Source organism: Orcinus orca, chromosome 1 (genome assembly GCF_937001465.1).
Source record: "Orcinus orca chromosome 1, mOrcOrc1.1, whole genome shotgun sequence".
Taxonomy (NCBI): Eukaryota; Metazoa; Chordata; class Mammalia; order Artiodactyla; family Delphinidae; genus Orcinus; species Orcinus orca.
In genome coordinates this window covers 196,875,070-196,899,377 of record NC_064559.1, presented here as the reverse complement: position 1 = coordinate 196,899,377, position 24,308 = coordinate 196,875,070, and the positions used below count along the sequence as shown (strand labels likewise).

General features: G+C 57.8%; 2 protein-coding genes across 16 annotated transcripts in view; both read right to left on the bottom strand.

The window, feature by feature from the left end:
* The window catches only part of KIF17 (kinesin family member 17), a 48,258-nt gene extending 43,169 nt beyond the window's left edge, over positions 1-5,089 (bottom strand). For 7 of the 8 annotated variants that reach the window (XM_049706470.1, XM_033433151.2, XM_033433150.2 and 4 more), the window contains exon 1: positions 4,747-5,089. In XM_049706470.1, coding sequence (XP_049562427.1) covers positions 4,747-4,977 — 231 coding nt within the window. In that variant the 5' untranslated portion in view covers positions 4,978-5,089. The other variant, XM_033433154.2, reaches the window with a different exon arrangement.
* A 44-nt stretch (positions 5,090-5,133) lies between these two features.
* SH2D5 (SH2 domain containing 5) lies at positions 5,134-20,160 on the bottom strand. 8 transcript variants are annotated; one of them, XM_033433167.2, is made up of 10 exons: positions 19,700-20,098; positions 14,646-14,797; positions 14,231-14,314; positions 13,659-13,733; positions 12,468-12,614; positions 11,023-11,175; positions 10,600-10,774; positions 10,121-10,229; positions 9,468-9,627; positions 5,134-5,612 (listed from the first exon to the last, which is right to left on the bottom strand). In XM_033433167.2, the coding sequence occupies exons 1-10, from the start codon at positions 19,884-19,886 to the stop codon at positions 5,313-5,315; spliced, it is 1,542 nt and encodes a 513-aa protein (XP_033289058.1). In that variant the 5' UTR covers positions 19,887-20,098; the 3' UTR covers positions 5,134-5,312. The 8 variants fall into 8 exon arrangements, with proteins under 8 accessions (XP_033289058.1, XP_033289055.1, XP_033289056.1 ...); XM_033433164.2 differs by having other exon boundaries at positions 10,927-11,175; positions 19,700-19,924; XM_033433165.2 differs by having other exon boundaries at positions 10,927-11,175; positions 14,231-14,311; positions 19,700-19,901.
* Positions 20,161-24,308: the final 4,148 nt, after the last annotated feature.

The following is a 24,308-nucleotide window of genomic DNA, read 5'->3' as shown; positions in this document are numbered from 1 at the left end:
CAATGCAGGGGGCCCAGGTTCGATCCCTGGTCGGGGAACTAGATCCCACAGGCATGCCGCAACAACGATCCCGGGTACTGCAACTAAGACCCGATGCAGCCGAAATTTTTTAATTAAAAATATTAAAGAAAGGGCTTCCCTGGTGGTGCAGTGGTTAAGGGTTCGCCTGCCAATGCAGGGGACGTGGGTTCATGTCCCGGTCCGGGAAGATCCCACATGCCGTGGACAGGCTAGGCCCGTGAGCCACAACGTCTGGAGCCTGTGCTCTGCAACAAGAGAAGCTGCTACAGTGAGAGGCCCGCACACCGCGATGAAGAGTGGCCCCCGCTCGCCGCAACTGGAGAAAGCCCTTGCACTGCACAGAAACGAAGACCCAACACAGCCAAAAATAAATAAATAAATAAATAATTTAGCTACCTTTCTAAAAAAATACATTAAAAAAAAGAAAGAAAGACCCATCCTGTAGACCATTGCGGGGCTCGGGATCCCCAGGGACTGCTGGGGAAGGAAGACTGGAAGTCACGATCCGCAGCTCATCAGAGGGCCAGGTGCTACACACTAGGATGAGGTCCCTGAGGTGTGGGAGAGCCGTGGCAGACCAGTCACCCAACCAGGAGCCTCAGAGGCAGGGCACGCGAAGCCCCAGGGACAACACGGTGCAGTGCCCGGACCATCAATGTCACCCAGACCTGACAAGGGATCCTATATCAAAATAAATATTTTATATGCACTGTCCAGTAGGGCAGCCACCAGCCACACCAGAAGTGCGCCTGATGCGACTGAGGAACTGAATTTATGTTAATTTACATTTAAAAACTGAAGCAGTGTAAAATATTTTCCCATCAAACACAACTTTATTTTTTTGTGTTTCATTTCATTTGAACTAGGGACACTTAAACACCTGAACTGAGATGTGCGATAAGTATGAAACACACGCCCAATTTCGAAGACTTATTATGAAGAAACAATGTAAACTATCTCCCTAATAGCTACTATACCATGATAGTATCTATTATTATGTTTTATTGAAATGATAATATTTTGGATACTATTGGGTCAAATAAAATGGATTATTAAAATTAATTTCAGGGACTTACCTGGTGGTGCAGTGGTTAACAATCCGCCTGCCAATGCAGGGGACATGGGCTCGATCTCTGGTCCAGGAAGATCCCACATGCCACGGAGCAACTAAGCCTGTGCACCACAACTACTGAGCCTGCGCTCTACAGCCCGCGAGCCACAACTACTGAGCCCGCATGCCACAACTACTGAAGCCCGCACGCGTAGAGCCCGTGCTCCACAACAAGAGAAGCCACCGCAATGAGAAGCCCACGCACCGCAGTGAAGAGCAGCCCCCACTCGCCGCAATTGGAGAAAGCCTGCGCGCAGCAACGAAGACCCAACACAGCCAAAAATGAATAAATAAATTTATATTAAAAAAAATCAAATAAAACTGAAATTCAGTTCCTCAAAAGCAATAGCCTCATGTCAAGTGCTCACTTGCCACATATGGCTGGTAGTCCCTAACTGGACAGCCCAGATACGGAACATTTCCACCACTGCAGAAAGTTCTGCAGAACCATGCTGCTGTGAAGTAGAAGACAACTTTACATGCATTAAGGCAAAACATAAGATTTCAGAAACGCTTCACCCATCAACTGATACCTCCAGACCCACCAGAGACGGACACACACGGAGCAGGTCCTAAACGCCAGCCACTCTGTCCACCCCGGGTTCTGCCATGTTCCCCGTATTATTATTTACTAAATGATTTTCATGAAATCAAACTGTTAATTGACTCTCCTGTTAACTTGATGTCATCCTCAGCAGTAATTCCCGTGAAGCTGCATTACAGGCTGGACATGCTAAATATTTCTTCTACTTCTCATTAAAATCAACGCGTAACTATTGAAATTGAAATAACAGCATCTGTGCTAAATTGCCTCACGTCCCCTTTCTGTCCTCTCCCAAACGAACAGTTTTGTGTTCCATCCAGGGGCCAAATTCTACTGCATCGATGTCTCTGGACACCAGGCCCGTCCTCAGCCTGTCCTGGTAGAAGCCATGGGACCTGGTCCCCGCGTGGGTTGGGTGGTGGGTCATCAGAGGCGACTCTAAGGTCATGGGTGTGAAGCGGGGAGGACGGGGAAATGGCAAAGCCACTGGCTGGGAAAGAACCCACAGACCAGGCAGCGGGCCAGGTGTGGAGGCGAGGAGCTCAGGGTAGGACATGCTGAGTCAGCTGAAAGGTGGGTCTGAGGTGGACAGCTCCCAGGACAGTGGAAGAGATCACCCAGTGACAGAGGAGATCAGGAACAGAGCCTGGATTTAAGGGTGGGGGTGGGGGTGGGGAAGGGAAGGGTCAGTCCGAAGTGCTGGGGGCTTCGTGCAGTAGGAACTGAAGGGAAGGGCCTGGGCAGGAGGCTGCTTGGAGGTGGTCAGAGCCCAGCAGGAGAGACACACCTGCTGTCTTAGCCCGGCCTAAGGATGCAGCTACTCCTGGCTCCAAGTTGCTGAACCATGCTTTGCATATGATTCACATGCCGCTCATTTAATAGAGGCAGCAGGATGGAGCGTGGGGACCTGGCACTGCGCTGGGGATCAAAACCACCAGTAACTCATTCTGTGACATTCAAGGTCTCCGTTTCCTCGCCAGGAATGATCCCTCCAGCTCTACATATGTCTGGTGAAGATCAAATGCTACATGCTGGTCTCCACCTGAAAGGCCCTTTCCTCTACCTTCTTGCCTGGCTGACTCCTCTCATCCCGGTCTCAGCTTAGATCTCACCACTTCCAGGAAGTCCTCCCTGCTTTCCCATCCCCTCCAAGCCCAGGTTTGCTAGCCTTCTCTATGCTGCCAGAAAGTCCCCCAGGATTCTCCTCTCACTCATCACCCTGGCTTGTAGCTACTAGCTTAGCTGCTCCCCCACCTGATCATGAGCTGGCTGAGGGCGGCGCTCCCCATGCCTAGGATGGGCCTGGTATGAGAATACTATTTGTTAGCTGAATGAATGAATGAATGAATGAATGAAAAGGAACATATGTCATGTTGAGTTTGAGGCTCTGTGGGGTGACTGGAGGTAGGGGGTCTGACAGAATCCCCTGTAGCAGTGAACTCGGGACAGAAGTGAGAGCTGGAGATCTGAGGTAGCCACTGTCTCCTTAGGTCTCCCCCTCTGGGCTGGGGCTTCCTGGGAACCTTAACCAAGGGAGGCTTGCTCAGGGGAATTATTTCCACGATGCGGAGGAGAACCCATGAGCAAGGCTGAGGCCCTGGAGAAGGCAAAGCCAAGGAGAACTCAATCTCGGAATCTTCCAGTCTCTGAGGGGCGACCCTGGACGGGGAAGCAGAGGGGCCCTGGGGACAGAGCTACAGCAGGTTGCTGGAAGCATCAGGGTGGCTGACTCTGACTCACCGTGCAGAATGGTCTTCTAGGAGCTAAGAAGCCAAGGTGGAGCAGGCAGCTCTGGGAAGAGAGAGCTCCTGCCATCCAAGGACCATTCAAGGTGGACATTCAAGGACCCGGGGTAGGGGGGCGGCTGGACCAGAGGACCGATTCTGGTCCCTTCCAGCCTGGGAGTCCAGGATGGTAGGACAGCCTGGCCATCCCCAGAGCGTGGTACCACCCTCTGGGGAGAGCTGCCCTCTTTCCCTGGGCATCTTCTACAGTCACGCCCTCACCACTGGGGGGCTCTGGGTTCCAGAACACTTCCACCCTCACAGGCGGTTTTGACTGTGGCCAAAGGAGGTGCTCTGGGGGATGCTAACTGGCCTGCCGGCCAAAACAAAAAGGTTCCACAGGCAAATACCTTTTGGAAATGCTGGGTTAAATAAGCCAAACTATTTTCTCCACCGCAAGACTCCCCAGAGCCTCAAGTACCCTAATGTGCAGCTTCAAGTGAGGGAGGGTGTATGCAGCACTTCCCAAACTTTTCCTTTTTTCCTGAAACAACCTGTGACATCTCACTTCACTAGCGATTCGATGCACAGCTGGGGAGATGGTGGTAGCAAGGAAAGAGCCCTTGGGCCAGGAGTAGCTCCAGCCCCACCTCCGCCAGAAACTCACAGTGGGAGCTTGCCATGTTTCCTCCCTATGGGCCTCAGTCTCCCCATCTGTGAAATGTGAACCTCCCTGTCATGCAGCGCCAAGGAGCTACCTAGTGTGAGAGTGTGAAAAAAAGTAAAAGCCCTATAAGGGGCAGAAACTGTTGTGGCCTCGCTGTTCTTCAACCGCCAAGGAGGAAGGTAAGTCAGACCAAAGGTAAAGGGTTTCCAGTTCTCCAGGACCAAGGACAGGCCAGCAGCCTTCTCTCTGCAGAAGCAGGGAACTAGTGAGGGGGCGGAGGAGAAAGGAGAGGGGGAGAGGGAGGGGGAGGAGACCTGGGGCTCTTAAGAGGAGGAGGCTGGGGAAGTGGCTGGAGCTTTTAGAGAAGTCCTGAAGGTGTTGGGTGAGGGTGGAGGGCAAGTGGTCTTGGGGGCTGGAGTTCCTGTGGGAAGCAGGCTGGAAGGATGGGGGTGAGGACCAGCCTTGGCACTGGGGGCAGTGGAGACATTGTAGACGGGTTCCAGCTGTCTGCTGACAGAAGTCTTCAGACTAACCTGCTGCTGTCCACCCGCGCCCCTCCAGAAGGGCCTTCCCGCCCTGCTTGCGGGCAGGGCAGTCCCTCAGGATCCCTCCGAGTGGTTCCAGGTCCCCCAGGTCCTGCCCAGCGGGTCCTCGGAGGCGGCCTCGCGGGCGTCCTCACCTCCACCAGTGGGTAGGCGATTTCGTTGTAGATCTGCTCGGTAAAGTGGTCCATGTAGTAGGTGCCGTCGAAAGTGAACTGCTTGGGGGGCTGGTCGACGGCGCCCGGGTTCTGGATGAAGCACTGGCCGCGCGCGGAGTCCACCGTCACCACAGGCTGGCAGTTCAGCTCCAACTCCCGCTGGTTCATGGGGCGGCAGCGCACCACCACCTTCACCGACTCCGAGGCCATGGCGCCGCGGCGGGGGTCCCCGGGGTGCGGCCCGACGTGGACGCCGCGACCAGGACACAGGACCTCGGGGCGGGAGCCGCCGGGGCGCCGGGGCCGGGGGGCGGGGCCTCGCGGGCGGGGTTGGGGCGGCGGCGGGGCGACCGGACTCCTTGGGGGACGCCTCGATAGGAGGGTAGGGGCCGCGGGGGAGTCTCAGGACCCGAGCCCGAGCCGCCGCCTCCTCCCGCTCCCGGGCTCGCCCGTCCCTGAGGCCCAGACCGGGCGCGGGCAGTGGGGCATCAGCGCTGCAGGCGCCGCCGCAAGACCAGAGTCCCCGGAGCCGCCCCAGCCGCCCGCTAGCACGGACGCCGCCACGGCGTTCGCGGTTGCTGGGCAACGCCCCTGGCGTCACAGCCCGTGCCTCCCGAACTTCCGCGCGTTCTCCGCGCCCGGCAGGCCCCGAGAGCAACCTCCGGCTGGAGGCCGGCGCGCGGGGGCGGCCGTCGGGGAGGACCGGCACTGGCTTTGCTGGAGTATCTGCCGGCTCGGTGCCAGATGCTGCACAGCCGTTTTCTTCTCCAGTCCCCACAGTCCCAGTCCAGAGAGGTTAAGCAGCTTGCCCGAGGTGGCCCAGGGGAGGCCAGGCTTGACTGCACCTCGGAGAGAAATACTAGAGGAGAGGCCTCATCCGGGGATTAGAGACCTACTGAGAAAGGCAACAGGACCTTGCTGCCCTTTATCCACATCCCTGTATTGACTCGGGAAGGCTGTCCCAGAGCCTATCACAGCCCCGGGGACAGAGCAAAGCTTCCCTCTAACGCTGCCCCTTGTTTTCATTAAGACTCAAGATTGAGAAACAAAACAAAAAACTTTGAAAGCTGGTCTTTTGGTTGGAGAGGCTACCTGGCCTCTTTCCCCACCCCCACCCCGAGCACAAGTCCCTCCAGAATAGCGGCCGTCACACCTCCTCTACGCTCCCCTTTGCACAGAAATTGTCAGCTATGTGCCTGCCGGGCACGGTGATAGATGCCGCGAGACAGCCCAGTCCCTGCCCTCCAGGTGCCCAGAGTCTAGTGGGGGAGGCTGACATTTGAAACAAATGTCCCACAAACAAAAATCCCATAAATAAGAGTGTTAACAAACTAAAGGACCAGTTTTACGGAATATCTAGCCAGGAAACCTCCCCCAGGCCGGGCAGGGGTCAGGGGGCAGTCAGGGCAGGCTTCCTGAGACTGAGAGATGGTAAGGTTGAGGAGTTAATCAGGTAAAGGAAAAAGAGGAAGACGAGGAGGCTTGTACAGGCTGTGCAAAGACCCAGTGGCACGTTGTAGGAGCAGAAGGAAAACCCGAGTGGCCAGAATATAAGGACTTGAGTCTTTTTCCCGTAGGAAATACCCACTGAAGGTTTTAAGCAGTAGAGTCATTGCTTGAATCTACCTACCCAATTCCTTCAAGACCTCCTGAGCCCCGGAGGACAGTATCTCTGTCTGGTTCATCATTCAGCAGCAGTGGAAGGTATGGTTGGCAAACAGAAGCGAAGCCGGCAAACCGGACAAAGACCTCGCCTTTCTAAGGAAAAGTCTGTACTATACAATCCGAAGAAATGCATTTTATTTATTTCAAGTCCACACAGTAAGGAGAGCTGGGCTACCCAGGGGGCACTGGTTGGAACAGAGAAAACTGTGGTCTATAATTGAGACATTGAGGCGTCTGCACATGTGGGTCAAAAACCTTTGTACTGTGTGATCCATAAATGCTGTGTGAAGGAATGTTAAAGTACTTTGGGAACATTCCTGACACCTTGTCCACACAGATAACTTGTGCAACAAAATCCATCCCTTACAGAGGTTAAGACCAGTTATCAGGTCTTCTTAAATGTGTGCGACTCCAGGGCTGTAATCCTGGGCCCCATGTCACCAAACCCCTCTCCTTGCCAGGGAAATGGGAGCCTGGGGCCTCCCACGAGGGACCAGGGCTTTGCCCAGGGAGGAGATGGGTTCTGGTAGTAATGGCCGTAAAATGAGGCTGGGTTCCCACTCACATTCAGTATAAAATCAGTACTGTGGTTCCAGTGAAAAGAGCCCCCAAAGGACAGCCTCCTCCTATCCCTTGTGACAAGAGTGACTAGGCCCCAGCCAAGACCATTTGCTGAGCCGGAGGTTGTAAGCTGGGAACACCAGGCCTGAGCTTCTGAGGCTCCTCCCTTCTTTTTATTCCGTTGGGGTTGCCCTCTTCCTTCCAGGAGTCAGAAGTCTGTTACTTTCAAGACGCTGAGCGGTCACATCCCCTCCCCAGATGGGGGAGAGGGCAGCCCCCAGACTCATGACTTGGCCTCTGCCTCAGGAACAGAAGTTCATCCAAAGTGAACTTGCTCCCTATCTTAATCTGGTAGATTCATGCCTGTCTGTCAAGTTTACTTATACAGGGGAATACCCAGATCCGTCGTCAGTCACCGCAGGGCCATTGCCTTAGACTAGCGTTATTTCCCTGGATGGACCCCCACTGCCGCTGAGGCCAAGTACCTTCTGGCAGGGCCCACATCAGTTCTATCTTTGGATGATTCCTCCCTGACCCCCATCCCCAAGGGGGCTGGCCTAGTGAAGTGGCCCCTGACAGATGCCCATTAAGGGAAATGCCACCATTGGGGGGCTTCCCAGGCAGCCACCAAACCCAGTCTGGCCTGCAGGATGAGTGGAGCAGGACCCTGGTCACCCCTCTAAGCCTGCAGCTCACTGCTGGCCCCTCCCGGTCAAATGGCCAAAGAAAGTGAGCCTGCGGGGGGGCAGGGGTGTGTGGGCGGGGATGAGACTGGGACATCCCTTCCAAGTAAGCAGGAACCACAAGCCCGTGGATTTGAGTGGAGAAGAACCAGCCTTCCTAGTCTGAAGGTTCACTGCGATTCTCTGCCCTGTCGGCCCATTCACATCCCTCTCTGCACACAGGCGTCCACCGGCATGTGGGCTTTGGGTGGCGCGGCTCTTTGTCCGTCCTGCCCTTTCTGCACCCTCTTAACCCCCACTCTTCAGAACTCAAGGGAAGACTCCTTTAGCCTCAAAGGACATGGGAAACAGGCCTCGCTCCGTCAGCCTGGATGCAGCCTCCAAGCTCCATCACGTCATCCCTGTTTCTCTCACGGAGAGGGTGGCTCGTCCCCATGCCTTCGCCCAAAGTGAGAACTCACTCCTGCCTCCCCAGATACCTCTCCCTCACACGCCTGGCTGCCTGGGTCAGGAGCTCTCTGGAGACGCCCAGTCAGGGCCCCAAGGCCTGGCCTCCTTAGGAGAGGGCTCCACCTCTGCTGGAGCAAACCTTCCCGCCCACCTTGGAGAGCTCCCCACCTAGGAGTAAGGTGAAGCCCAGAGAAGACAAGCACCCAGTCACCCAGCAAGTTTACGGAAGCCTGGAGCTCTGCCTGCCCCTCCTGCAATCCTGACAGGCCGTGTGAGAAGCCGCTGGCGATCCCCACTCTCGGGGCTCTGCCCACAGGCAGGGTAGTGATGGAAGACTGGTCCAAAGGGCAGTGACTGGTTGGAACTGGTGCCCAGCGGGGTGACAGAAGGGCAGAGCAGAGCAGCCTGCTGAGGCCCAGGAGCCAGGGTGAGGCGGGGCCTCTTGGCGTGGGGCTCAGCGTCCTAGCCCAGGCCCTGCAGTTCTGCCTCGGACTTGGCATGGCCAAGGGGCCGGAGCGTCCGGGGAAGCCTGCCCTCGGGCCCGCAGTCCTGCTCCTCGTAGCCGGGGTTCAGGCGGCCCATGTCGAGGGAGCAGAAGAGGCTGCGCTCCGTCCCAGCGTGATGCTCCACCAGGGCCTCCAGGCTGGGGAACTCAGCCGGCAGGTGCTGGTGGGGGCGAGGAGGGGAAGGGACTTCAGCTCCAGCTCCCCCTTCCACACAACCGCTCCCTCACACAGGATCCTGCCCCAGGAGGGAGGAGGATATTCGAGCCCAGAGAGGACACTGTCCTGCTCACAGCAGAACCACACCCCGGTTCCCTCCCTTTCTCTCCTCCCAGCCTGGACAGGACTGAGGCACTCGGCGTGGAAGTAAGGCCACACATTTAAAAAGTCCTTCCTGCCCACCCTTGTCCCTGGAAACCTGTGATCAGGCCAAGACTCCAGACCTAGAGACTCGGAGGCTGTGTGAGCTTACGCAAGCCTCTACCCTCTCTGATCAGTTTCCTCTACTGCTAAAAGATGAGTTAGGGTGTGGGAAAGCGTGACTTTTTAAAAGCCGGGATATCTGTAAAAATGTGAGGCATGACCCTAGCCCAAGACTCTACCTCCCCAGAGCGAGAGAACTTACGGTGGAGCCAGCAGAGTACAGGTGGGGCCAATAGGCCAGTGGGGGCGGGGCCAGAAGGGCCAAGGACGAAAGAGCTGGATGGAGAGTTAAATAAGGGGTGGGGCCAGAGAGAGCCAATGGGGGCCCGGGATGAGGGTGAGGAGGGCTCAGGCCCTCAGTGGTTAGAAAAGGGAGGGGCTGGAGGGCGAGGGGCAGGGCCAGGAGCACTGTTACCTCCACGCAGTAGCGGCCTAGGTGGTTCCGGAAGACCTGGTGGGGCACCACGCCGCACTGTGTCCTCACCGACAGGCACCACTGGCCACTGGTGCCTGGCTCAGGCCACAGCAGGAAGGCCCCAAGCACGTCTCTCCGCAGCAGGGCGAGGGCACTGGGCCTGGGAGGGCAGAGGGGAGAGGCTGAGGGCGGGCCCCCTAGTCAGGACCCACCCTCAGCTTGCTTAATGGCATCACAGCTCCACAGCATCGTAAACACAGTGCCTGCCCCAGAGTAGGCCCGCAACGGAAGGAAGCTTTTAGCCTTCCCTTCTAAAAGGTTTCCAAGGGGGTCCTAATTGCTGACAACTTCAAGACCCAATCGGTAGAGAGCTGGCATTTAGGGAGCTGAACCCTGTGACAGGCCAGGCGCTGAAGGCTTTACCTGAATAACCTCATTTGATCCTCTCCACAGCCCTGCAGTGAAGGTCCTTTTATTATCCCCACTTCACACTTGAGAATACTGAGGCCCACGGTGGGGAAGCCCCTGGCCTGAGGTCCCGAGGTCAGGAGGCCTCCGCCCAAGTGCAGGGATGGACACATCTCAGGGCCTTGGGGGAGCCCACAGCCTATTTCTCTGACGCCCCCCCAAAAGGGCTGGGCACCCCCTCCTACCTCGAGATGCCAGTAAAAGCCCAGATGTTCTCCGTCAGGCTGCCCTCGCTCTCCACCAGGCATGAGGGGCCCCCAGGACCCCGGGGCCAGGCCTCCCACGCGTCAGGAACTATGGAGACCATCCAGGGCTCAGAGGAAGAGAGGTGGTCCCCTCCCGCGCCCAGCCCGGCCCACGCCCACAGGCCTCATCACCCCCGCCGCTCCCGGCCCAGTCTGCACACATCCTGCTTCCCCAGAGGCACAGCAGCGCCCAGGCACATCTCCAGGCACAGCCCCTCCCCAGTCACAGCACATCAGCCCCTACGCAGTCGCCTCTTCAAGCCCCTGGGCACGCAGCCCCGGCTGCGCCCTCGCGCCCTCCCTCGCGTGGACACGAGGCCTCAGCACTCCCAGGCGCAGGCATTGACAGTCACGGCCCCGCAGACACGGACGCTCAGGCCCACCCTCGCCGACTCGCGCAGCCGTGCCCGGCCACTCACAGGCCTCCCGAGCCGACAGCTGCAGCTGCGTCTCGTAGGTGCAGGCGCGGTAGGCCCCGGAGCGGATCACCTTGCTGCGGATGGCCTTCTTGCGCACCAGCGTGGGCGAGCAGTACGGGTTCCCCAGGCGGGCGTGGCGGGCGCCCCCGCGGCTTTCCGACTCCGGCGGCTCCTTCTAGGGCACCAAGAGGACCCCGCAGGGGCGGCCAGACTCAGGCCCAGCCATTAGCCCCTCCCACGGAAGTCCAGCACCCGCCCCTCTTGATCCCCAAACCTTCGCCCAGTTCCCTTGTCCATGGCCCACTCCCTGGCTGGGGTGCCGCGTACCCCACTGCCCCCAGGCACCCCTGCTGGCAGCCGCCCGAAGGAGACCAGCGCGTTAACGTGCTGTGAGAGCTGATCACGGCCGAGGGGTTCCCGTACTAGGCCAGGGGTGCCCCCAGGGCCCGACAGGGGCTTCAGGGGCACGTCCCCTACGGGTCCCGGGCAGGGCTCAGGCCGTGCCCGTTCCTCAGGGTGCTGCCAGAGGTGAGCGAGCTGGAAGGAGCGGCAGAGCAGCAGGTGCAGGATCTGGACCTGGGGAGGGAGAGGGAGGCGGGCTCAGCTGGGGGAGGTTTCCTGGGGGCCTCCTCAGGCATCACCCCAGGCACCAGGGGGGCATGCAGCCCCTTGGCGTGGAATGCTCTTCCCCATTCTTCCTGGGAAAACTTCTTATCCCTCAAAACCTCACCACCATGCAGCATCCCCGACCAGCTTCCTCTATTCATTTAACAAATACCGAGCATCTACCTTGTTCCAGGCGTCATGCTTGGAGCTGCGACGACATGGGCTAAATGCACTCCTAGCCCTAGGTTTACTACCCTCACCCTGCGCATTGTACCCTCTTGGGGGAGTGGCTAAGAGCCCAGGCCCTGAAGTCACACAACCTGGGATCCAGTCCTGGCTCTGTCACCTAGGAGCTGCTGTGTGACCCTGGGTACAGCATGGCATCTCTGCGCCTCAGCTTCCTCCTCCCCACCTCCCTGTGCCCCTTTAATGAAAACGGACCACAGAAGACCCCCTGGAGAAGCCCAGCACTCTGGGGCCCACACATTCCATCCGCGACACACATCACCCAGGCCCAGCACGTTGGAACTGTGAGCTCCAGAAGATCAAGGGCCACGTGTCAGCCACCTGTCACTCCAGTGGCCGGCACAGGGCTTGACATACAGGGCTGACGGCAAATGCTTGCTGCGCGGAACCAAGCCCAGCCTCTGCTCGCCAAACAGTTGGCTGCCGAGCCTCCACTGCTCATGGCGGCCACACTGGCTTTGCTTTTCGGGATCTACCCGCCCACCCACTCTCCCCACAGGGCCAAGCACCAGAACAGTTCAAGCCCCGGACCCAGCCTCTGCTCTCAAAGAATCCCCGTGACTGCAGTTAGGGACAGACCGATGACAGAGTGCAGTGCGTGTCACAGGACCGCAGAAAGTGTGGGGGGCGGTCTGGAGGATTCAAGGTGGGCTCCACAGACACACGGGCTGAGCCTCAAAGGGCGAGTTGGAATTTGCCAGGATGAGAAGGGGAAGGGGTTGCAGGCAGAGAGAACAGCAAGGGCAAAGGCCTGGCAGTGTGACCCTCCGATCTCTAAGGGCACAGCCTGGTCCCCACCTCCAAGCTCGGGGAACGCTGAGGCCACTGACTCGCTTTGAGGGAGTCCTCAGAGGGCAGTGCCACAGCAGGAGCCGGGGTGGCAAGGGGTGCATGCCTGGAGGGGCGCAGGCCAGCGTGGCTGAGCCGTCCAGGGCCTCGGTCCCTGGAACCCACACTGATGCACAGCAACCCCCCCCCCCCCCGAGTGCTGCGCCCCCTGCCCTGGGCCCAGGTACCTCTCCAGGCTGGCTGCCCACAAAGAGGTGGCAGAAGAGCTTGCTGGCCGGGCTCCGGGGATTTCGGGCCATGAAGGCAAACTGGCAGTCGGCTGGGCACCAGGTGGAGTAGAGTATGCGCCTCAGGGCGTGAGCCATCAGGAGCACCTGGGGATGCAGCAGGCACACCGGCCTCCATCAGACCCACCGCGTGGTCTGCAGCTGCCAGCCCAGCGTGTGCCAGCCCCGAGGGCCCCGCACACCTGCTGGCAGGCCTCCTGGGCCTGCTCTCCAGCCTGCACGCCCAGCTTCGGGCCCACCCTGCTCCTGGGGTGAAGAACTCTGCCCTCCTTCCAGGCCTGCCCAAACCACGCTTCACATGGGAACCCTCATCCTTCACAGGGAACCTGAGCTCGGGTCCCTTGCTCCCTGCTGCCAACCTGCTGGCTGGGGTGGTCATGCCAAGCTACGGAGCTGAGGGGCAGAGGGTTCACGGCCTGCGGGTCACGGGGACAGGTGGTTGTGGCCAGCCCTGGGCTTGCACGCCTGGTCTCTGGAGTCAGGTGACAGGGGTTCAAATCCTGGCTCTGCCACTCACTCTCCGGGTGACTTGGGCCGGTGAGGGCAGCTCTCTGAGTCCTTGTTGTGACAAGTGGGGCTGGGGGGTGAGCAAGACCTCATGCAGGTGGCACAGGCCCTGAACCCAGGGCCCCGCCATGCACAGCTCTGCACCCATTTACACCAGTCCTAGGTGAGTGGTGCCGGAGTCGTGGGTCTCACAGTCTGGCACGCGGTTTAGTGTTCATCAAACACTGGTTTGCACAAAGAGGAGGATGGCAGGCCAAGCAGGGGCTCCCAACTGGCCTCCAGCCTGCCTGGCCCTGTTCCACAGTCATGAGAGGCTAGCCACAGCCCACTGGCCAAGCCCGGGGACCCACAGAAACCTCATGGGGCTGGTTGGTCCTGATGCTCAGGCCAGGAGGTGGCCCCCGGAGATTCTGGTGGGCTGGCGGCCGGCGGGTGAGAGGGAGGAGAAACTGTCGTCCACGCTTGCCAGGGCGGGAGGGCCTTGGAGAGAGGACGTCCAAAGGCCCAGAGCAGGCTGGGCAGCGGGGGGGCTGGAGGGGCAGTGCAGGGCTGGGTGGAGGCGAGAGCATTCCCAGGGAGCAGGACACCTGTCCGGTCCTCACCTGCACCCACACGGGTTCCTACCTCACCCTCCCCGCTGTAGATCTTGAGGCCCTGAAGGCTGAATTTCAGGATGACAGCCCGGCGGCGGGGACAGTCCTGGGGGGGAGACAGTTGGTGGGGGACAGACATTACCTCCAAGGCCCTGCGCTGCCCAGCCCAGCCTGTGCACTAGTCCCCCTGGGCTGGTCAGCCAACTCCACCCCAGCGGCCAGGGGACTGAGCCTGGACAGGGACCCCGCCCCCCAGGAGCCGGGGAAGTGTGGATGGCTCCTGGCAGACCAACCCTTGGGCCATGTTATGACCACCCTCCATCTCTCCCACCTGTGGCTTCCACCTGTGGGGCACAGGTCATGACTGCCCAAGGGAGGGGGCCCCCGGGGCTTCAGGGGCGTGGCTCCAGGAGCCCGGGTGTGGTCCTGACTGGGCCCGTCTCTCAGAACGGCGTTGGTCCTGCCCCTCCCTGGGCCTCACTTGCTCCATCTCTCTGAATGGAGGTTGGAACGGATCACAGGGTCTCGGGCCATTCCCAGGCCAACACCCCAAGGCTGTGATCCCCCGCAGGGAAGTGCGCTCCCCAGCCCCCAGCCCCCTACCTTCAGTGCCCACAGCTGCTGCTGCACCAGCCACGCGCTCTCCTGGGTGTCCAGGTCGTCCACGGGGAAGGAGCCCACGTACTGCTTGGGGGTGAGGTGGGGGGTGGGAGGGCGGCACGGGGAGTCAGGCCCATGGCTCCTGACCCCTGTCCTCCAAATCGCCCTCCACACACGCACTCTGCTCTGTCGGGTAGGCTGTGGACGGTGACAGAGCGCGGACTCGGAGTCCAGGCTCTGCTACTCTCCCTGGTGAAGCCACTCGGCCCCTCTGCGGCACCATTGCCTCATCCGTGCACACACACTCCAGAGCTGGGGCCACCGAAATAGGCCCGTGACCCACGGCTCCTGTCCACCCCCAGGGCCTGCCACCAAGTCACGCCCATCGGAGCCCACCTCGTGGGGCGGCCCCACCCACCTGGGCAAACTTGGTGATGCACCTGGGCCGGTGAGGGGCAGGGCCGCAGTCGGAGGCTCTCCGGCCCCCCGCCCCGGCCTTCTGCATGGCCCCCAGGGTGGCCGGCTTCAGGGTCCGCAGGAGAGAAGGCTGCAAAGGGCAGGGGAGGAGGGCTGGCGCCCAGGCAGTCGAGCCTCAGAGCACCCGTCAGAGGCCACCAAGCTCTTGCATCCAACAAACCCTGCCTGAGCACTGGCTGTGTGCCAGGCAGCACCCCGGGCGCTGGGACCCAGGGGACACACGGCCCTGACCCAAGTGACAAACTCCCTGCCTGCCCTCATGGAGCCGACAGAAAGCTAAATAATAAGTAAGATATGGAATATGCTAGATGGTGGTAAAGCAGAGAGGAGGAAATGAAGGGCAGGCTGGGGTCGACTACAGCCGAGAAGGCCTCGCTGAGGAGTGAGCTTCAGGAAGGAGCTGGAGGAAGGGGGTGCAGACATGTAACCAGCTTGTGCAAAGCGCCAGGGGAGGGGGATGGCCTGGGAAGGCAGCACCCAAGAGGAGGGATGTGACAGCGGCGAGGACAGAGTCTGCACAGGCACGGAGGCGTGAAGGCAGCTGGGGCCCTGAGGCAGAACTCAGCAGAGCAGCCGCCGGGTTGGGATCGATCGGCCTTAAATGTCACACTGGCGCTCTGCCCTGTGGGCAGTGGGGAGCCACAGCAGGTTCCAGGGCAGGAGCTCTGGAGTCCACAGGGGCAGGGGGCACTGGATGGCCGAGGCTGCGTCAACGGGGCCCTGGCTCCTTCCGCCCAGCCTGACTCCAGCCCCTGCCAGAAGACCCCACCCCAACCAGACCGGACACTGATGCTGAGGCAGGGGGTGGGGAGGGTGGACAACTGCCCCGGGGGTGCTGAGGAGTCCTGCCCCAGCCCACCCCAGGCTCTGGTCTTTCCTGGGGCCCCTCTCCCAGATCCACCAGAGGGGGAAGAGGAGGAAAGCTGCCTTCTAGACCGTCCTCAAGGGCAGGGAGAGCACTTACTCCCCGTCAGAGCTCAGACCACAGCTGGTGCTCAGTGAACGTGGAATAAACTCGTCACAGACAGAATGGCTGAATGCCTCTGCCTAGGTCCCAGGGACTCAGCTCCCTCAGGCTTCCCTGGGGCAACTTAGACCCCCACCTCCATCCCCCATCCTGGCGGGCTCCGTCTCACCAGGCTACTTGTAATCACTGCACTTGGGATCAGAGAGACCTGGGTCCAAATCCTGTGCGACCTTGGGCAAGCTGCCTCACCTCTCTGAGCCTCCATTTCCTTGTCCCCAAACCTGGGATAACATGAGGAGTCAATGAGAATTGAATGCAGGCACAGAACCCAGCACGATGCCTGCCAGGCTCGGAGCTGTGATCAACAAGTACAGTCTCACGAGGGATGGGGAACCCCCAAACCTGATGGTCGGGCAGGAGCTTGGGAGGACAGCGAGGTCTGACCACTTTCAGTGCCCTCCTTGCACCAGGCCACACCTGAGAAGAGACCACCCGGGCCAGGAGGGGGGGCCTGGCTGGGGGCCATGATTCCTGCCAGGAGAAAGCAGGGGTCAGACAGGGCGCTGGGCAGGAAATGGGTGCATCCCAGGTGTGCTCTCGCACCCGCAGGAGTCCTGGAGAAGGAGGGTTTGGGTGCTTTGGAGCTGATCCAGCGCCGAGGGCCCAGGAACGGCCCCTACCTCAGCCTGCCCCTGACCTTCAACCCCAGGCTCAGGCCAGGTGGGGGCACCAGCAGCAGTCGACCATATCCAGTGAGCAGCCAGTAAGGGAAGAGCCAGCGAATAAAGGCCGCGCGGTCCCTTTGAAGACTCCCTGGTTCCGCCCTCCTGACACCTCGCTACTTTGTGATCCTAATTATTTTTCACATCACGTCCATTACCTACTGTCATTTTACATTTAAATACAGCAAGTTAGGTGTGTAACTGGCACAAGAGCTACGTGGCCTCGGTTCCAGGTATGGAGACGGGGCTTCCAGGGAACTCGCCTTTCAACTTCATAATCACATCCTGGGCTGGGATGCCCGGAACCCGTGGTGGGGGCGGTGGTGGGGAGAGGGTGGGTGCGGGCGGGACAGAGGAGGCAAAGACCAAAAACCAAACGGGGCAAAAGGGAGAGAGTGAAGGAACCCAGGATGAAAAGGCAGCCAACAGAAGTGGGAACAGAGGAGTGGGGAGAAAGACAGTAGAAAAAGAGACAAAGGAGAGATGGGAGGAGGGAGAGATGGGGAGCACATTTCACATGCTGCCTGCGCTGCTGCTGACACAGCCCCTCAGATGCTGAGAGTGTTAAGATGGAAAGGAACCACGAGGGCTATGGCACACACACAGGCCAGGACAGCTGTGTCTAAGGCTGTGAACAGCCTCCGTCCTCCAGATCCAGAGCCGCAGCTTCCTTGGGGACACCCAGGGTGCAGGCTGTGGGGTGCGGGTGGGGAGACCACTGGCCCTCTTATAGGTCTCCCCTTACCCCCCATCACCTGATCCTTCCCCTACCCCGGAAAACTGGAAGTTTCTTCCCCCCAAGCCTGAGAGGTGCAGTGCATTTCGGCTCCAGGCCTCAAGTTGGGGGCTGCCCAGGGGACCAGGGAGGGTGCAGGCTCACCCTAACCCTGGAAACAGACCCACTTACCTGTTCCAGGCACAGACACCCACTTATCCCTTTGGATCAGACCTGTTTTTCTGAGGTTTTGCACAGGAGCCTGGCTCTAGGCCAGAACCTTCCTACGCAGACACATTTGAAATGAGACTGGGGCCCTTCTCTTGCTCCTCTGAGGTTTTCCAGGTGGCCCTGCTTAGAGACAGGGAACTGGATGAGTTGACTACCTTGAGGGTCACGGACAGAGGCCCTCTGCTGCACTGCACTGTAGCTGAATGGTTGTCATAAGGAGGGCCCACCTTCCAGCATCGTGGGAGACCACTCAGCCTGCAGACTGTGCTTAGTACATGGTGGCTCAGGAGGTGAAGTCACTTGCCCAAGGTCACACAGCATTCGGGGGAGCTCGGAAGCAAGCCTGGGTCTCTGGGGCTCTTTCCCAAGGCCATGGCAGCGCCCTCCTCCAAGTGAGCAGGGTGTCCACCTTTGGAGTTTGGTGGGTCCCAGCCTATCCAGAGGCAGGTGAGGCAAGGAAGCAGCAGCAGTGGCCCGGAACACCTCCGGTGCTGGGGGTGGATCTGATCGGCAAAACAGCTGCTTTCTCTCTCCGACTGCCTCCTGGGCCAGATGGTCTGGGGCTACCAGGGCCACTCCAGTCACCTGCCTCAGCTCCACTGGCTTTGGCTCAGCAGCACAGAAGAGCCCCCTGCCCCCAGTACAACCCCTGGTGTCACCCCTACCTGCCTGGACCACAGGATGGGACAGATTGAACCATGCAGCCTAGGGTCAAGATCGTGGACTGTGGGGTCCCACAAGGTTGGCTGATGTAAGCAACACGTCACAACCTCTCAGACTCCATTTCCTTAACCATAAAGTGGGGTAGTAAAGCAGCTGCCTCCTGGAGTTTTTCATCTATCTGCTCCTGCTGAGAATATTTCCAAGCGCTATGTGCCCTCACGGAGCACCCAAGCTGGGTTGGGAGGACGGTACTAGAAATCAACATTTCAGGAGGGGCTTCCCTGGTGGCACAGGGGTTAAGAATCCGCCTGCCAATGCAGGAGACACGGGTTCGAGCACTGGTCTGGGAAGATTCCACATGCCACAGAGCAACAGCCAGTGCACCACAGCTACTGAGCCTGTGCTCTAGAGCCCGCGAGCCACAACTACTGAGCCCAAGTGCCACAACTACTGAAGCCCGCGCGCCTAGAGCCCGTGCTCCACAAGAGAAGGCACCGCAATGAGAAGTCTGCGCACCGCAAGGAAGAGTAGCCCCTGCTCACCGCAACGAGAGAAGAAAGCCCGCGCACAGAAACAAAGACCTGACGCAGCCAAAAAAATAAATAAATAAAATAAATTTTAAAAAACCCAAACATTTCAGGGGGCTTAAGTTACTTGGAGGAAAATACAGCAGGGTGAAGAAGATATGAGATGTGTGTGCGTGTGGGGTGGGGAAGGCGGTGCTATCAGTACAGGGCGGTCTCTCCGTACAGACGACATTAAGCGGAAAGTGCTGTTTTCAGGATTAAGTGGGGCCAAACCACATACGGGGTAATCGCCCAGGCGGTACGGAGCGCTCCGCAGCGTGGGTATTTATTCCTGGGGAGCGCTGCCAGGGCTTTCAGCTGACAGTCCCAGGCCGGCCCGGGACGGAGAAAGTCCTCGGACCGACGGAGGGGCGAGCGAGGCAGGACGCTGGCGGAGGGGCGGTGGAAGTGACGGATGGGGATGGGATGGTGGAGGTGATGGATGATGACGGTGATGGGGAAGGAAGGGACAGAGGTGCTTCTCCCCATCCGAGAACCTCCCCCATCTCCGCGCCGGGGGACCGAGTCCCGCTCCCGCCGGTCAGCCAGTCCTAGCCCCCGCCCGGCTTCCCGGCGCTCACTCACCGCGGCAGCCGCGTCTCAAGCCCCGTCCTGCAGCTCGGCGCTGCGACCCCCGCGCAGCCCCGAGCGTCTCCACCGCCCACCCGGGAGCCCGCCCCGCCCCTGCCACCTCCCTCCCAGCGCCCCCCTCCCCGCGCGCCCCCCACGTGGCCGCGGGAACCAGCGCCCAAGTCACCTCGGCCCTCGCCCACCCAATCGGCGCCCGCGGGGCGGCTCCGTTCGGCCGCGTCGTCCAATCAGCGGCCGCGGGGGCCCTGGCACCGCCCCCGCCGTCTCGCACCCTGGCGCTCCGCCTTAAAGGGAGGGAGGGGCAGCTCCCTCCCGCTGAGGGCGTCTTTTCCCGGGTGAGGGACCTGAGTGCCTCGGGCCTAGCCGAAGGTTCCCTCCTCCCGGAGAGTTTTTCCCCTCCCGCCCCCTAGCTAGCTCCTCTTCGTCTTGGCGGCGGCGGCTGCGGCAGCTACTCCTCCGACAAGCTTCCCTGACAACCAGTGACTCCTCCACCTCCTGAAGAGCCCTCGCCACTCCAGCCCGTCATCCTACTCCTCTTACTAGAGTGCGAGCAGCCTCGGCCCTTGAAGGGCCTCCATCCCCAGTGCGCAGGACAGCCTGGCCCGCAGGAGGCCTTCAGGGATTGTCTTGATGAGTGAATGAATGCGCGCAGGGCCCGGCCTCTGGGGAACTCGGCCAGTCTCTCCCTTCCTTCCTTCAGCCCCAGAGGGGTGGGGATGTGGCGCATCCCTTTCCTCGCCCTCTTCCCGCCGGCCGTTCTGGGCCTTTCTTGTAAGAGAGTTAACTGAGCCTGCCCAGCCCGCTCGAGAAATCTCCGCACAAACGTTATCACTTATCACTGCACGGGGCCGTGACCGTGTCCTTCGGGTTACACGGAAATCCACTGAGATGGGGGAAAACTGGTGAGCAAATCCAGCCTAGGGTGTCAGCCACAGCTTGGAGATGGAGAGCGCTTTTGTTCCCAAAGGGCCCAGAACCTTGTAGGTGCCAAAAAATAAACAGCAAGCCCGATTCAGTCCGGTCTTTGGCGGGTATGACACCTGAATTCTGCAGAGGAAACACCAGCATTGCCACACGGCAGGAAAGCAGGGGCCCAGGGGTGGCACAGGCTGCACCCCCACAGGTGGGCACCCTGACAGAGGTAGGCGGGCACAGCAGAGGTCTGAGGGCCTCAGGGGAGTTGGGAAGGAGGCAGGTGTGAGCCATGCTGGCCTGCGGGGCATCGCTTTGTCTCCCCAGAGCACCTGGATGCCCTTCCAAGAGGCCGCAGTGAGGTGTAATGCCTCGAGGCTTGGTCCCAAATCTGGGCACTTCCTCTGACTAGGTGTGGGACGTTGGGCAAGCACCTTAATCCTCCAGCGCCTCATCTGGAAGCGTTACTAACACCTGAATCATAGGGACGTGAGGGTTCCCACGAGTTAGTGTGGGCAAAGTGCTTAGCACAGTGCCTGACCCACGGTAAGTGAAGTGCTCAGTGGATATTCGCTGCTGTTAGACTTGGCTGTTTTTCTTGAGTTTCTTTTATGCATTATTGAATGGCAAGTGTTTGTTGAGTTCGCATACCAGGTGCTCTGGAAAACCCTTCACCGAGGCCACGGGACAACCCTGAGTCCATTGATGAGAAGGATCGATTGATTTACAACTTGGTCCTGCTTTCCGAAAATCCCAATTTATGAAACTCAGGGTACACAAAGGATGAAGGGTTAATTCTTACTAGCTTTCCTAAAAAGCATGTAAATTTTAAATAGAGGACTTGCCAATTACTAGACCACAGTCCCCAGTTTGAGACTCTTTGGAGAAAACAACACAAGCCACAACAGAATTAACTACTGGCTCTAATGAGTTCCTGAGGCACACAATTCATCCTGATGCCTATAATTTTAAAAATAGCAACAGGAATTTGTTTCAGGTCAAAATGAAAAAGGACGAAGGAATTAAATTCAGATGGTGAAACCATTAAAACCAGAGGGAGAATTTTGCCTTCTAAATCTTTCTCAGGAGAAAGGAACAGAGGGTGAAGATCTGAGTGGCAGGCACTGTGCGAGATCCCCGGGATACAGAAATTTACAACAGAACACCACAAACACCAGACCTGGGAAGACACATGTGTGGAAAATGTACGTGACATTGACTCCTGACTTTGTGACCACCGAGGATCCTCTTCTTATTGGTCTTCACCAATACACTCACTCAGGAATATGATGTTTCAAAACCAAATGGATTTATACATTTGAAGTTCATTTCTTCATTTTTATTTGTGTACCAGAGTAATGTAACCACCCGTCTGAGCTCAGGTTACCAAACTCAGTGGACCTAATTCCACCAAAAGCACAGAAACTCTGAGCCTCTACCATGCATGTAGCCTTAGTAAATGTACAATAGATGTACAAGCTCAGAGGTTTGCACCAAGGGAAACAAACTTCAGTGGGAGTCAGCCATCTCCTGGGTGAGCCAAGCTAGTTCCGCTCAGGGCTGCAGCATGAAACAGCCACCACCGCATCATTATCTGCCCCCACATATCTCATCCTACATTCCTGACAGCTCTTGGGAGTCATCAGGTATAGAACCTCAACCACTGGATTAATGACTCACTTTTGCTGGAAGACCAGAGAAATCATCTCTATTAAGCAGGGGAAGGAATGACAAGGCAAGCTATGGTGGTAGGGTCATGATCCCTGAACAAGTGAGGGCACATGGCCCTGTCACGGCATTTCCTGATGAGTCAGTGACAGTGACTAAACCATACACGTGTGATCTTGCTATCACAATCTTCCCTTTTCACTAGAAACCCCAGAATCTGGTACTGGAGTTGCCAGCTGATCAATGTTGAGTGGGAAGTAACATCACATCCTTTCCAAGCCCGTCTCCAACAAGAGGACTGAAACTGGAGCCAAGATGGTGAGCTTGGAACAGGCCTCAGCACAGCATCCCATACGCATCTGGCTTTTACAGCGCACGTTTCCATGTTTCCTCAGCAATACCTTCCCATGTTGGTAGCTACTTTCAACCTTGAGCACCATGGTTTCCTTCCCTCGGGTGTGTCCTAATGGCTATCCCTGCAACTTACCCCCCGCCCCCAACGTCTTGCACACCCCCTCAAGTAAGTGACCTAGAACAGAATTTTTTTTTTTTTAATTCTAAGATATGTTATGGGCTGAACTGTGTCCTTTCTCCCCAAATTAATATGTTGGAGTCCTAACACCTAGTACCTCAGAGCATGACTGTATTTAGAGATAGGGTCTGTAAAGAGGTAATTACATTAAAATGAGGTTATTAGGGTGGGCACTGATCCTATATGACTGGTATGCTTATAAGAAGAGGAAATTTGGACACAGACACACAGAAGGAAGATAAGGTGCCTGCAGGGAGAAGACAGCCAACCACAAGCCAAGGAGAGAGGCCGGGAGCAGATCCTTCCCTCCGCCCTCGGAAGGCGCTAACCCTACGGACACCTTTATCTTGGACTTCTAGACTCCAGAACTGAGAAAATCAATTGCTGTTCAAGCGCCCTGTCTGTGGTATTTTGTTACGGGCCAAGGAGACAAATACAGTGATTAAAATAAGATTCCTTTTCATTCATTCACAAAGCAGACCAGACCACAACATTCTACAGCCAGATCCTCTCTCTTTCCGGTGTTTTCTGGGTGGCAGGAAGTGTGGAGGTTACAGGATCAGAGAAATGTTACCTAATCTAGTTCGACTCTCGTTTCCAGTTGAGAACCAGAAGGTTCTGTGGCTTGCCTGAAGTTTCAGTCTTAGTTCCAAAGGGGCACAGAATGCAGGCACCTCCACCCACACTCTCTGTCACGGTTAGGGCAGTGCTTTTGGAGAAGAGGGAACGGGCACTCCCTGGGGATCACCTGTAGAGCCTCAGTGCCGCCGCTGCTTTATTTCTAGGAAATCTCGTTTTATCTTAGTGACTATTGTGGACTTTGTACTTCCTTCTACTTCTTTTGATATTAACATAAAGCACTGCCCCCAATACTATGGAATAAAATGAATGCCCCAGAAATAGGTATTTAATCTTGTTGCTACCTGTACCCCATTTGAGAAGAAGGGGAACAAGGAATAGTTCTAGTACTTTTCCAACTTAAAAGTACAGGTTTAAAGAGGACCCCTCCCCAGAAACACTCGTTAGAGGCTTTGTTGTCAGACAGGAGTCTAGGGGTGCATTTCAGAAAGTGAAGAAAGGCAGGTAATATCAAATACTATCCAAAATAACATCTATGTTGAAAACATAAGGTGGTAATAATATTTAATGGAGATTTTAAAAAGATTGCACATCGAGTAGCTGCAGTTTCTCTGCGGCCCCGCTCTTCATCCACAGCCAGCTAAGGCCCCACGTTTGGCCCAGGTGGCAGCCGATGGCTACCAAGGCCTCTGGTAACCCCAGCCTAGAAGGAACTCACTTTTCTCGTCCACCTGGCTGCTCTTCTCTCCTGCTCCCTGGCATCTGTAACTCAAAGCTGTGTTTTTTTCTTGCTCATCTTTTTTTTATTTTATTTTTTGCGGTACGGGGGCCTCTCACTGCTGCGGCCTCTCCCGTCACGGAGCACAGGCTCCGGACGCGCAGGCTCAGCGGCCATGGCTCACGGGCCTAGCCGCTCCGCGGCATGTGGGATCTTCCCGGACCGGGGCACGAACCCGTGTCCCCTGCATCGGCAGGCGGACTCTCAACCACTGTGCCACCAGGGAAGCCCCCTGCTCATCTTTTAACAAGTAAGCTCCTAGTGGTTTAAAAATCTGCTAACTGGAAGAAAAAAATTCTGTTAGGGCTTCCCTGGTGGCGCAGTGGTTGAGAGTCCGCCTGCCGATGCAGGGGACACGGGTTCGTGCCCCGGTCCGGGAAGATCCCACATGCCGCGGAGCGGCTGGGCCCGCGAGCCACGGCCGCTGAGCCTGCGCGTCCAGAGCTTATTTTACAGATGAGGAAATCAAGGCTCAGGGAGATTGTCTTAGCCAAGGTCACATAGCCGGTAAGCGATACAGGCCCCAAAGACCACTGTGCAAGATCACAGCTAAAGATGTTATTAGTATGCTGGGCTGAGTCATATACTCTAACCAGAAGTCAATCCCAATTTGGAATTAGTGAAAATGTCTTATTCTACATACCAGCGAATTTAAGTTACAACGTAAGGATTTAGGTTTG